Genomic DNA, 14,771 nt, shown 5'->3' on the forward strand with positions numbered 1-14,771 from the left:
AATAAGAGTCTATCATAAGAGTCCTTGTTGTCTAGGTGTTCCAGAATATGTTTAAGGCAGGGAGATTACATTAGTTGTAGACAGTAAGCAAACTACAGTGGATCAAGGAAGGTTGGTGTTAATGTGTGACATTACCAGTCTCCCAGAGCACTTCACAATGCTGGATATTAGAGCAACTGGACAGCGAACATTAAGGCATGCTAGCTTACTTTTCTTTGGTACCGAGTGCTTGTGATCTTCTTGAAGCAGGTGAAGATTTCAGAATGGAGTAGTGAGAGGTTAAAGAGGTTCAGAGGTCCTCTACCAGCTGATCCATATAGGTACAGAAGACACAGCCAGGGACTCCATCCGGGCCATTTGCTTTCCACGGACTCACTCAGAAAGGTCGATCTTATATTCCGCCACCGTAACGGTTGTTGTAGGTGCACCCAAGACTGGCAGGTAGTTGACATTCTTCCACCGACCTTCTCTTCAAAGCGGGCATTTATTGCATCGAGTTCATTGGAAGAGAATTCGGGGAGAGAACAGAGTGTGTTATACAGAAAGAGATGAGCAAATGAAACTGTAGTATCAATTCTAATAAGGTGCCAGCAGCCATTGGGCACACAATGACACAGGTCAGGCCATTAACATGAGTGAAACAAAGCTAATTATAGAAACACAGGGGTGAAGTTTAACGAGAGATTGAGACAAGACCTGCAGCAAACACAGCAGGATATCCCAATTCAGAGTTTCGGCAACAAAAAAAAAATCAGTTCGCAATCTGTAGTTTTTTTGATTTTCAAAAGTTGTAAGAAGACAAAGTCAAATAGATATAAAAAGATTACGCTGTAATATGTAAAACAACAGCAGATGGCATATGGAGACTGCAGATGCTGGAATCTTGAGCAAAAACATATTGCAGGATAAACTCTGCAGGTCAGATTGCATCTGCAGAGGGAAATAGTCAGGCAACATTTTGGGTCGGGATCTTCCAGCTCCGACTTGGAGTCTGAAAAAGGGTCTTGACTCGAAACATTGTCTGTCTATTTTCTTCCACATATGCTGCCTAACCCATTGAGCTCCTCTAGTAATTAGTTTTTTTGTAACAAATGGAGTAAATTGTGAGGAAAATTAGGGTATTCACTTGAGAGGAAGAATGGAAAAGCAGATCACAGATTCTCCACACACACACCAAGTCAAATAACCTACAATCTCTGTCCTGGGTCTCCTCCATGGCCACAGCGAGCAGCACCGGAAATTGGAGGAACAGCACCGCATATTCCGTTTGGGGAGTCTGCATCCTGGGGGCATGAACATCGAATTCTCCCAATTTTGTTAGTCCTTGCTGTCTCCTCCCCTTCCTCAGTCCCCCTGCTGTCTCCTCCCATCCCCCAGCCTTCGGGCTCCTCCTCCTTTTTCCTTTCTTGTCCCCGCCCACCCCCGCCCCCAATCAGTCTGAAGAAGGGTTTCGGCCCGACACGTTGCCTATTTCCTTCGCTCCATAGATGCTGCTGCACCCGCTGAGTTTCTCCAGCTTTTTTGTGTAACCTACAAATCTATATGTCTTCAGTGTGGGAGGAAACCGAAGATCTCGTAGAAAACCCACACACGTATACACTCCCTACAGACAAGTACCCATATTCAGGACCAAACCCTGGTCTCTGCCGCTGTAAGGCAGTGGTTCTACCTCTACTCCACCGTGCCACCACAGGTTATGAATGCCTTACCCAAGAAAAGCCTTTACATATAAGGGAGCATTTGGGAGGGCGGAGGGGATGAAGTTGCTGGCGGCAAGTATCTTCTGCCATGTGGGAAATGTTTGAGGCAATTTCTGATTGGTTGAGTCAAACCCCTTAATTTATCTACACATTGCCCTTGATTGGCCCATGTTCTTATTTAAATATATTACTAGGCTGTCACATTTCCATCTCATGAACTGTTTCGGTTAAGAACAGTTTTCAGAAACGGAATCCTGTAACCTGGGAAGGACCTGCGGTAAAATTATGAGACATTTGCATGACGGTGTTTGAAAAAGCCTTAGTATCTTCTTGCAGGCAGAAAATGAGATTCCAAGTAATCAGCTGTACATGCATGCACATTTGGATCGCATGCAGCAGAGATTGGTTTAACTCAGCATCATGTTTGGCATAGACATTGCGGGCCGATGGGCTGTGCGGTAGTATTCTATATGAAGAACTAAAGCACATGGCCCCCCCAAACCTGCTCTAACTTTCAAGAAGATCTAACACTGATCTCAACCATTTTTATGAAAGCATGAAATAAAGTATCGTGCTGCAAAACTGTCTGGTTTCCATAAACTCTGATAGCCCTACAATATAAATATCTATTTGAGCCTCAAATAAACCTTGAGCATATTGGAATAAAGAATTCCAAAAGTTCTCAACCTGGTGGAGCTTATTTCTTATTTAACTTGCACTGTTTCAAAGGGTTTGAGACAGAACTGCAGATGCTGGAAAAATCGAAGGTAGACAAAAGTGCTGGAGAAACTCAGCGGGTGAGGCAGCATCCGTGGAGAGAAGGAATAGACAACATTTCTGGTCGAGACCCTTTTTCTGACTGATGTTGGGGGGAGGGTGGGTTGCGGGAAAAAGACAGGAAGAGGCGGAGACAGTAGGCTTGCGGGAGAGCTGGGAAGGGGAGGGGAAGGAGAGAGAAAGCAAGGACTACCTGAAATTGGAGACGCCAATGCTCATACCACTGAGGTGTAAACAACCCAAGCGAAATATGAGGTGCTTCTCAACTTCTCTACATCTGTGAGACCAAGCACAGGCTTGGCGATCGCTTCGCCCAACACCTTCGGTCAGTTCGCAATAATCAACATGATCTACTGGTGGTTCAGCACTTCAACTCCCCCTCCCATTCCGAATCTGACCTCTCTGTCCTGGGCCTCCTCCATTGCCAGAGTGAGGCCCAGCGCAAATTTGTGGAACAGCACCTCATATTTTGCTTGGGTAGTTTACACCCCAGAGGTATGAACATTGACATCTCCAATTTCAGGTAGTCTTCCTTTCTTTTTCCCGCCCACCCACCCGACATCAGTCTGAAGGGTCTCGACCCGAAACGTCGTCTATTCCTTCTCTCCATTGATGCTGCCTCACCCGCTGAGTTTCTCCAGCACTTTTGTCTACCTGTTTCTAAGGGCATTAGTTTCAGCTTATGAAGGTTTTAGTAGCTGTGTAATAATGAGGATTTGACTGCATTTTAATGTTTTTAAACTTGTTTATCTGAATCCAATATTTATGACTCAACAAAATAAAGCACTCTTTTAGGCTGCATTGATTATTTGAAGGCAAGTTTAAGAGTACCACTCTTTACTGGAGTCCCTTATCAAGCCTCTATCAACTAAAGATCTGACACAAACATCGAGAGATTAAAATCACTTGAAAGGCTTTTAATGCTGAAAAAGACAAAAAGTGCTGGGAAAACTAAGTGAGTCAGGCAGCATCTCTGGTAAACATGGATAGGTGATTTTTCAGGTCCGGATCCTTCATTAGACTGCGGAGACCCAATCCAAAACAATGCCAATCCATGTTCTCCAGAGATGCTGCCTGACCCCTTAAGTTACTCCAGCATTTTTGTATCTTTTCTTTGGTAAACCATCAATTGCTGTTCCTTGTGTACATCTTTCTTAACACTGCATGTCTGAGTATCTGCAAGCTTGTATTACATTTCTCTTCCTGCCTAACAGCTCAAAAAATAGAAAACACTCTCATTTTCAATTACGACTCATTAGCTTCTATGGAAAAAAAACACGAAGGGTTGTTTTGTGCAATCACATGATTTTGTGAAAAGCACCAACGCCAAGTGATAAGAACAGATGGTACAATTGAGTTTTCCAACCACGAATCCTGCCTGCAGGACCAAGACTAATTTGTAGCAGTGCCAATACATGTTCACAATCACATGAGTTTTCTGGTAGCTTCTTATCAAGGGATAAACACAAGGACAATCAAAAAACTAAATATCAGTAAGGGAACAAGTAAATACGGCTTAGGAGGGAGAAAAGAAATGTCAGTTCCGACCTCAGTAATTATGCTAAATTCCAGAATCTCACTGGAAACCTATCTCCATTACCAATCTTTCATGCTTGACATTATTGGAATAGCAAATTCTATATTGTTATATTCAACTCTTTACATTGGTTTAGGTTAATAAATTAAATACCAAAACTAACACATTCCAAGTACCAAAGTACTGAAGAATCGTCCCGACGGGCGTTCTGTGTATTTTTTTTTATTATTTTTTTATTTTTTTTAAATAAATCGCCCGACCAGCGCTGGAGTAAGTCTAAAATCAGCTTCTAAAGCCGTCAACGCCAACGGATTTCAGGTACGGGACAGGTAAAACAAAGCCGTTTATTTTATGTATAAAAGTGCTCCTAAAGATGCCTTTAATTCACATTTTAAGTTGCGAAACGGTGATTTAGGACCCATACGAACCAACAGTATTTGTCCTGCTGATATGGGTATAAATTCACCGCAATCCGCAACGTTCCAAATGATTGCGTTCCAGAAAAACCCACTTGTACGATGATTTAAATGGCCATTAATTCCGGAAGTGGCGGCGCTGGTGAACACGCTTTTGCTTGTTCTCCAATCACAGCGTTTTGCGGTGTGTTAAGTCAATGGAGGGCGGCAAAAGCAATAGGGAACGGGAAGATGCTAATTTCAGCGCGAGTATGAAGAATGGCCATAAGATTTTTAATACTTGAAGGAAGATATGTTTAAATTGTGAATTAGGCACGAAATTCATTGTCAAGGTTGAATGACAATAAAATTCTTCAATTTACAGGTTTTATGCTTTATCTGATGGCCTATAAATCCATAACAATGAATTAAATTAGATTGTGATTTTTGAAAACATCTGTTTCAAAATGTTATTCTTACATTGCTACTAGTAAGAATTTTGTAAATACAATTAGGTTTGTTTAAAGCTTTTCAACTGAAAGATCAATAAATAGGATACAAAGTAATGGTTTACATGCACATTTTTATATCGAGGGGATAGGATTAATAGGAAGTGGGAAAAGTTATTTTGTAAATTAAGCATTCAAGCAAAGGAGACGTAACTGAATATTCAAGGTTACTCCTTGCAAGCATCTGTACAAACTGTCTAGAAACCAAAACAATAGGCATAAACACTGCTCCCAAGTACTCAGTTGAATCCTGGAAGTGGTTGACATATGAAGAGGTTAAGCGGTTTCAGACTGGTTTATTTCATATATAGCAGGGTGCAATGAAAGTTCTAATTATCATGAACAATAAACACTGTAAGTACACAATAAATATAACAGTGATTGAAACAACAGCAAAATGGTGCAAAGATTATAGAGCAATCTGAAATAGTACAAAAAGCTAAAGAGCAATAACAGAGAAAAATCAATTGGTATAGAGAAAAATCAATTGGTATAGAGTAATAATATGGGGCAGCAACACTGTGAAGGGGGTGAAAGAGGTTCTGAGTTGCAGCAATGAGGAAGCAGCTGTTCCTGAATCTGGATATCCGGGCTCTCAAGCTCCTCGACCTTCCCCCACAAGGTAAGAAGGTGATCAATGGAGAATGCAGGCCTCCTAGACAATACTTCCAGCCTTCCTGATGCAACACATCATCAAGATGAACCGAGTGGAAGGAATTGACAAGCCCGTGATGGACTGGGCTGAATTTATCTCCCTCTGCAGATTTAGGCAGTCAAGAACCGAGCAGTTGCCATACTAGATTGGGGAGCATCTAGTCAATATACTCTCTATAGCACATTTGCAATAGTTTGAGAGTCCTTGTGGATATGTTCAATCTTCTCAGACACCCAAGGAAGTAAATATGCTAGTGCAGGGTAGTTTGCTGGTGACATAGATGCCAAGAAACCCGAAAACGTTGACCATTTCTACAGCAGCTTCATTGAAAAAGATAAGGTTATTTTCACTACTAATCAACCAACAATCAACAATTCCTTCTCAACAACCTACTCTTTCATCTTGCTGAAATCAAGGGCAAGATGATTATCCTGACACCGTGCCACAAGGTCCTCAATCTTTTTCCAGTACTTCATCTCATTGGTGAATTTAAAGATGAAGTTGCCTCTGTACTTGACCATATACTCAAGAATACACAGGGAGTAGAGCAAGGTACTGAGCCCCAGTAGAGCTTAAGTACTAGGGGGTCAGGGTAGAGGAAATGGTGTGATCACTTGCAGAGTGGAGGCCCCAAATGTTTTGCGATGGGTTTATTTGTGTTGAAGGCGATGAATAGAATCCAAACATATCTGCAGTTCCTGGTTTCTACATCCTGATTTAGGTATTCTTACGTAGTGTAAGGGAGATGATGTCCTCTGTAGTTATTTTTGCTGAATGCAAATTGCCTGGAAGTTGTGGTTATTACCCACCTTTCAAAGTAATTAATTATGATCAATGTTATAACTACTGGTCGGAAGTCATTGAGGGAGGCCACACTGTTTCATGGGGACTGGAATGATGGAGGATTTCTTGAAGCAGGTGGGGACAGTAGACTGTTGGAGTGAAAAATTGAACGTGTTAGCAAATATTGTAGCCAGTTGATTAACACGATTTCAGAACCAACCCAGGGACTCCATCCAGGCTGGCTGTTTTCTGAGAGTTTACCCTCGTGAAGGAAGATTTTTGGCATCAAGATGTATGGGACAGAACTAGGGGGTTAGGTGCACACATTGGGAGAACTTTGTTTGCCTATTACAAATGGGCGTAAAAGTCATTTGGCACATACTGTAGAGGCCATTTCCAGAGACACCCCCAATTTCAACTTGCAGCCCCAGATTATATTCAAGTCCTGCACAGTCACCCTACAACCTGGATAGAATTAAGCTTCTACATTGCTTTGGCATTCTCTTTTGGCATCCCAATAGCCTTGTGGAGATTATACTTGGCTTTCTTGTGCAGTGCGGGTTCATGAAAGCCTCAGATTTGGACATTAGCAGAGTTAAACCTTCCTGTTCATCCAACACTTCTGATTAGGATCTATCGTAACTGCCTTTATCAGAATCGGGTTGTCAATGCATTCTTTGATTAAATCATTGACGACTGAGGTACACTAAATCAGGATGGATGGGAGGTGTTCCTATCCATCAACTCAAGGAGGGTCTATATTTCCTGATGTATGAAAGAATGAGGGGTGATCTAAGGGGATCTGACAGGGTGGAACAGAGAGAATGTTTTCTCATGCAGGGTATATGGAACAAGGAAGCATCGGTTCAGAATACACGTGGCCATTTCAGATGGAAATGAGGACAAGGTTATTTTCTCAAAAAACCCTAACTGTTGAATTCTCTATTCCAAAGTGTAGTAGAGTCAAGTCAATGAATATTTTCAAGGCAGTGAATGGCAACCATTTGAACTGAGGGACCAATCAATTTAAATGCTGCTAAGCCAAGATTGAATCAGCCATGATTTTACTGAATGACAGAGCAGGTTTGCAGAACCAATTGGTCACTTACAGCTCCCATCTCTCACGTCCTTCAATAAATCCAAATTGCTTAACGTGCTTCCTCCAGATTTGCACTTACACAATATAGAGCCACCATTTCCCCAGCCCTTCTGTCTTCATTACTTCCACACCTGGTTAATCTCAGTTAATTTACTCATCCTAAACAACGAATTAAAATGAAATTCTGCTTTGCTATAAAATTAAAACCCGACTCTACCAAGGTCCATATTATAAATATTTCATAATTAGTTTCCATTTAAGAATGAAACATCAAATATTGATCAAGAACAGAGAATATAGTATTACTACTTAAATTATTTGTAAACTAAATAAAATAATGAGTTGGAGCACAGCCCAGTCCAAGCATGTATGCTTATCACCAGTATACCTGGCACAGACACAGACTATAGTTGAACAGTTAAAACACTGCTTCCAATGTAACAGAATCAGAGGTATAATACACAGAATCAGACATTTCAGCCCACTTGTCACAACTGACCATAAGGTATATATCTATAGTAATTTATCAGTAAGGGATATGGGGAGAAGGCAGGAACGGGGTACTGATTGTGGATGATCAGCCCTGATCACATTGAATGACGGTGCTGGCTCGAAGGGCCAAATGGCCTTTTCCTGCACCTTTTCTCTATCGTACCCATCTTAACTGACGCCAAGTCGTAAAGAAAGCCTATCAATGCCTCTACTTCCTTTGAAGATTGAGGAGATTCAGTATGTCGACGAACACTCTTGAACCTCTACAGGCATACAGGCAGTGACATTGCCTTGTTGCATTATTGCAGTTTGACAACCCCAACATACAGGCAGTGACATTGCCTGGTTGCATTATTGCAGTTTGACAACCCCAACATACAGGCAGTGACATTGCCTGGTTGCATTATTGCACTTTGACAACCCCAACATCCAGGAATGAAGAGGATTGCAAAAAGTGGCAAACTTTGCCCGATGCATCATGGGTGTTCACCTCCACACCATCGAAGGAATCTATAGGAGTCACAGCCTCCAAGCAGCAGCCATCACCAGAGATAGACAAAAATGCTGGAGAAACTCAGCGGTTGAGGCAGCATCTATGGGGCGAAGGAAATAGGCAACGTTTCGGGTTGAAACCCTTCTTCAGCCATCACTAGAGAACCATTCCACTCTGGCCATGCTCTCAGTTCACTCCTGTCATCATGAAAACTATAAAGTCCAGGTTCAGATCAACTTCTTCCCAATAGCCATTAGGCTATTAAACACTACAACTCACTAAGCTCCAGACTACAGACTTGGGGGCATTGTCTTTGCACTATTAACGTATGTTTGTTTTTTTATATAGTGAACTTGTGTTGTTCATGTATGGTGTTTACAGAGTACAATGTTAATGTATCTGTTGTGCTGCTGCAAGTAAGAATCTTATAGTATGGTTTTAGACAATAAAACTTTTGACTCTTGAAAAGTCCTGTTTATCCATCATGCTTGTTAACTGCATTGTACTATTGCTTAAAGAGGAGCCAATTTTATAATTCTTACCCTTGCTTTCAAATCCCTCTCCAGTTTTACCCTTTCCTGCCCATAATCTCCTCTGGTTTCCAAACATTCAAAGGTACCACTATCCCTTTAATTCTACCCACTCTCATGCCTGATTTTGATTGCTTCCCTCTGGCAGTCAAACCAAAAGCTCCAAAGGCCCACATTAGTGAAATTCCCTCTCTAAATGTCTCCCTTTCTCTTTCCTTATTCGATTACAATTTTGGTCACATGCCTTCATATTTTCTTAAATGATTCACCATCAACATCCATTGCAAAACATTTTACTATATTAAAGTTGTTCTATAAATGCAAGTCATCGGATATCTAATTATACTGTGCCTATCAGCACATTGTGGAGACATTGTACAAATCAGGCTTATTGCAGATTCAAGATATGGCTAAAATGTATGTACTCCATTAATTCTTGCCTATGGGTATAAATGCAATATTTCAGAAAAATAACAAATGTCTTCCCAATTTCAGCCGCACAAGGGCAATGTTAAAGTTGCTGTGAATAGAAGGTCCCACATAAGAGATTAGTATACAAACTTAAAGCACACGGTATTGGGGGTTCAGTATTGATGTGGATAGAGAACTGGCTGGCAGACAGGAAGCAATGAGTAGGAGTAAACGGGTTCTTTTCACAATGGCAGGCAGTGACTAGTGGGGTACCGCAAGGCTCAGTGCTGGGACCTCAGCTATTTACAATATATATTAATGATTTGGACGAGTGAATTGAATGTAACATCTCCAAGTTTGCGGATGACACAAAGCTGAGGGGCAGTGTTAGCTGTGAGGAGGATGCTAGGAGGCTGCAAGGTGACTTGGATAGGCTGGGTGAGTGGGCAAATGCATGTCAGATGCAGTATAATGTGGATAAATGTGAGGTTATCCACTTTGGTGGCAAAAACAGGAAAGTAGACTTTTATCTGAATGGTAGCCGAGGGGAGATGCAACGAGACCTGGGTGTCATGGTACACCATTCATTGAAAGTAGGCATGCAGGTGCATCAGGCAGTGAAGAAAGGGAATGGTATGTTAGCATTCATAGCAAAAGGATTTGAGTATAGGAGTGGGGAGGTTCAACTGCAGTTGTACGGGGTCTTGGTGAGACCACACCTGGAGTATTGCGTACAGTTTTGGTCTCCTAATCTGAGGAAGGACATTCTTGCCATAGAGCGAGTACAGAGAAGGTTCACCAGACTGATTCCTGGGATGTCAGGACTTTCATATGAAGAAAGACTGGATAGACTCGGCTTGTACTCGCTAGAATTTAGAAGATTGAGGGGGGATCTTATAGAAGCTTACAAAATTCTTAAGTGGCTGGACAGGCTAGATGCAGGAAGATTGTTCCCGATGTTGGGGAAGTCCAGAACAAGGGGTCACAGTTTAAGGATAAGGGGGAAATCTTTTAGAATAGAATAACCTTTAATAATCCTTTACAGGAAATTACAGTGCCACAACAGCTTCAAGACAGACATAACACCACACATTTCAACAGATATCTTCAATACATAATAAGTTAAAATTTTTGTGCATTATAAAACCTTATAGCAGCTGGTATACAAGACTTCCTATGTCTCTCCGTTTTGCACATTGGTGCAATCAGTCTCTGACTGAAGATGCTGCACTTGATCACCTTCAGGGCGTTTTTGGCCTTCCATCACAGCTATGTGATGGATGTTTATGTAAAATGTAATTATGTTGTGTCTGGGTCTATTTGTGTGTAATGTATGGCTGCAGAAACGGCATTTCGTTTGGACCTCTAGGGGTCCAAATGACAATTAAATTGACTCTCTTGACTCTTGTGGAGTGGGTGAGTGGGGTTGGTCATTATTGAGCCTAGTTTTTTCAGAGTTCTGGCCTCTGCCACCTGCTTGACCGTTAGTTGCTCTGCCCCAACCACTGAGCCGGCCTTCCTGATCAGCTTATCCAGTCTGTTTTTGTCCGCTATTCGGGCGCCTTCTCCCCAACAGGCCACAGCAAAAAACAGAGCACTGGCCACCACTGAATGGTAGACACTGCACAGTAGGGGTTGACAGATATTAAATGACTTTAGCCTCCTTAAAAAATACAGTCTACTTTGTCCCTTCCTGTACACCGCCTCCATATGACTCTTCCAGTCCAGCTCACTGTCAAGCTGCACACCAAGGTACCTGTGGTTGGCGACCACCTCCACCTCAGTGCCCCTGATGGTGATTGGTGTTGGTTGAATCCTCCTCCTCCCCCTCCTGAAATCCACAACTATCTCCTTCGTTTTTTTGGTGTTGAGATGGAGATTATTGTGTGCACTCCACTCCACAAAGTTGTTAATTGTGTCTCTATACTCCTCCTCATTGCCCCCTTTGATGAGGCCTACAACAGCTGTGTCATCTGAAAATTTCTGCAAAAAGCAGCTGTTGGTGTTATATTGACAATCCGCTGTGTAGATGGTAAACAGGAATGGAGCCAGCACAGTTCCTTGTGGAGCCCCTGTGCTGCTCATGATGGTGCTTGAGACATTGTTCTGTAGGCGCACATACTGTGGTCTGAGGAAAAGGTAATCCAAACACCACAGTACCATTAATGGATCCACCTTCATCTTCTCCATCTTCTCCCCTAGCAGTCGAGGCTGAATTGTGTTAAAAGCGCTAGAGAAGTCAAAGAATGTAATTCTTACAGATGCATCAGGGATGTCCAGATGTGTGTACGCCCTCTGCAGCATGTAAATAAGGGCATCATCGACACTGATGTTGGGCTGATATGCAAACTGTAAAGGATCCATTTGAGTTGACACACTAGTCCTGAGGTAGGAGAGGACAAGTCTCTCAAATGTCTTCATAATATGTGAAGTGAGCGCTACTGGTCTGTAGTCATTGTGGTGAGTGGGATAGGTCTTCTTTGGGACAGGTACCAGGCAAGATGTTTTCCACAGCCTTGGGACCTTCTGTAGACGCAAGCTCAGGTTGAACAGGTGTGTTAGAATACCACACAGCTCTGAGGAGCAAGTCTTCAGTAGCCTTGGGCTGATGTCATCGGGCCCCACTGCTTTCCCTGGCTTCAGTCTGTCCAGCATCATCTTGACCTGAGCAGTATGAAGAGTCATAGGTGGGGCTGGTGGTGGAGTAGGAGGTGGGAAGGGGGGACCCCGTGCAGATGACATCTCAGGAGTATTGGAGAGAGGGAGGGGAGATGGTGAGGAAGCAGCAATGGTCAGCAGACCAGGTGGGGGAGGCTGAGATTGTGTTGGGCAGTCAAATCTGTTGAAAAATCTGTTCAGATCATCAGCCAGACTCTGTTCACCATCAGGCAGTGTACCGCCCTTCTGCTTCATACCCGTGATCTTTTTCATTCCAGCCCATACCTGCTTCACTCCATCTTGCTGCAGCTGTCGTTCCAGTTTGAGCCTATATGCTTCTTTCCCCTCCTTAATCCTCACCTTCAGTTCCCTTTGAATTTCTTTGATTTTATTCCTGTCACCCACCCTGAAAGCCTTTTTCTTCTCATTTAGTAAGGCCTTCAGGCTACTGGTAATCCATGGTTTGTTATTAGGGTAGCAACGAATTACCCTGGATGGCATGATGTCATCATAACAGAAATTGATGTAATGGGTAATGCATTCTGTTAGGCCGTCAATGTCTTCCCCATACTCCTCACAGAACACATCCCAATCTGTTGTCTCAAAACAGCACCTTAGGGCTTCATCAGCCTCAGGATACCAGTCTCTTGATGTTCTGGTGGTGACAGGCAGCCTCTTGGCAGCTGGGGTGTAGGAGGGAGAGAGATGTAGCATGTTGTGGTCTGATCGACCAAGGGGGGGCAGTGCAGTACATTTGTATGCATTTTTCACATTTGCATACAAGAGATCCAGCGTTTTATCACCTCTAGTTGTACAGTCAATAAACTGTTTAAAAGTGGGCAAAATCTTAGAGAGGCAGACATGGTTGTAATCTCCAGACACAACAATGAACGCCTCAGGGTACTTTGACTGCAGTCCAGCGATAGTGGTGTGCAGCACGTCACACGCGACTTCCGCCTTGGCAGATGGAGGAATGTAAACAACAATGGCTACCACCACAGTGAACTCCCTGGGTAGGTAATATGGTCTTAAACTAACCGCTAAAAGTTAAATGTCCTTGTTACATATCTGTTTCTTTGATAGTAGCATGATTAGGGTTACACCACTTGTTGTTGACGAGCAGTAAAAGCCCCCCACCTTTTTGCTTACCGCTAGCTCCGGGGTCCCTGTCTGCTCGTATCGTCCTGAAGCCGGTAAAACTGACCAGAGAATCGGGCGTATTTTCCGTCAACCACGTCTCTGTCAGGCTAACGATGCTGCTCTCCCGGTACAATTTCTGGTACCTGACCAGGGTTTCTAATTCGTCTAATTTGTTCGTTAGGCAGCAAACATTTCCCATGGTGATAGATGGTAGGGCTGGTTTAAAAGTCTCTCTCCATGTTCTCGCCAACCTCCTCTTGTTTCTCTTCACCCCTGCACGCGTTCCCCGATGGTAGGGCTGAGATGAGAAAAACATTTTTTACACAGAGAGTGGTAAATCTCTGGAATTCTCTGCCACAGAATGTAGTTGAGGCCAGTTCATTGGCTATATTTAAGAGGGAGTTAGATGTGGCCCTTGTGGCTAAAGGGATCAGGGGGTATGGAGAGAAGGCAGGTACAGGATACCGAGTTCAATGATCAGCCATGATCATATAGAATGCCGGTGCAGGCTCGAAGGGCCGAATGGTCTACTCCTGCACCTATTTTCTAGGTTTATGTTTCATTGGTTCATATACATTGATTGCCATTTGTACAGATGCTCCTCGACTTGCGTTGCTTCGGGACTTTGGCGGCAAAAACAAGGGGGCAGATCATTAACTCAATGGGGGTTAGGTTAGGTAAGCTGGAGGTGCAGCGAGACCTGGGCGTCCTTGTACTTACAGGTACAGCAGGCAGTGAAGAAAGCTAATGGAATGTTGGCCTTCATAACAAGAGAATTTCAGTATAGGAGTAAAAAGATTCTGCTGCAGTTGTATAGGGCTCTGGTGAGACCACATCTGGAGTATTGTGTAGTTTTGGTCTCCTAATTTGAGGAAGGACATCCTTGTGATTGAGACAGTGCAGCGTAGGTTCACGAGATTGATCCCTGGAATGGCGGGACTGTCATATGAGGAAAGATTGAAAAGACTAAGCTTGTATTCACTGGAGTTTAGAAGGATGAGAGGGGTCTTATAGAAACATGAAATTATTAAAGGACTGGACAAAAATGTTCCCAATGTGGGGCGAGTACAGAACCAGGGGCCACAGTATTAGAATAAAGGGGAGGTCATTTAAGACTGAGGTGAGAAAAAACGTTTTCACTCTGAGAGTTGTGAATTTATGGAATTCCCTGCCACAGAGGGCAGTGGAGGCCAAGTCACTGGATGGATTTAAGAGAGAGTTAGATAGAGCTCTAGGGGCTAGTGGAGTCAAGGGATATGGGGAGATGGCAGGCACGGGTTATTGATAGGAGACGATCAGCCATGATCACAATGAATGGCTGTGCTGGCTCGAAGGGCCGAATGGCCTCCTCCTGCACCTATTTTCTATGTTTCTATGGGGCTTATGATATATGGCGGCTTTACGATGGTGCAAAAGCGAAACCGTACTTCGAATTTTGATGCTGGGCAATGGCAGCGAGCCGCAGCTCCCAGTCAGTCAAGCGATCTTGAGTATAAACAACCGATACTCTACAGTGTACTGTAGAACTTAGTCAACATAGACTAGTTGGGCTGAACGGCCTATATCTGCGGTGTCTGATTATGTTCTCCCTG

At 43.2% G+C, this 14,771-nt stretch overlaps 1 protein-coding gene across 2 annotated transcripts in view; it reads right to left on the reverse strand.

Annotated features, from left to right (window-relative positions):
• The window catches only part of ppp2r5eb (protein phosphatase 2, regulatory subunit B', epsilon isoform b), a 130,239-nt gene that overhangs the window by 76,060 nt on the left and 39,408 nt on the right, over positions 1 to 14,771 (reverse strand). Inside the window, exon 1 of one of the 2 annotated variants that reach the window (XM_055640049.1) lies at positions 13,189 to 13,464. The exons of the other annotated variant lie outside the window; for it this stretch is intronic. Within the exon in view, the coding sequence (XP_055496024.1) occupies positions 13,189 to 13,378 (190 nt within the window). The 5' untranslated portion in view covers positions 13,379 to 13,464. Of the gene's footprint in view, positions 1 to 13,188; positions 13,465 to 14,771 lie in introns of those variants that run through there. 2 annotated transcript variants of the gene reach the window in all.

Source organism: Leucoraja erinacea, chromosome 9 (genome assembly GCF_028641065.1).
Source record: "Leucoraja erinacea ecotype New England chromosome 9, Leri_hhj_1, whole genome shotgun sequence".
NCBI classification, from domain to species: domain Eukaryota; kingdom Metazoa; phylum Chordata; class Chondrichthyes; order Rajiformes; family Rajidae; genus Leucoraja; species Leucoraja erinaceus.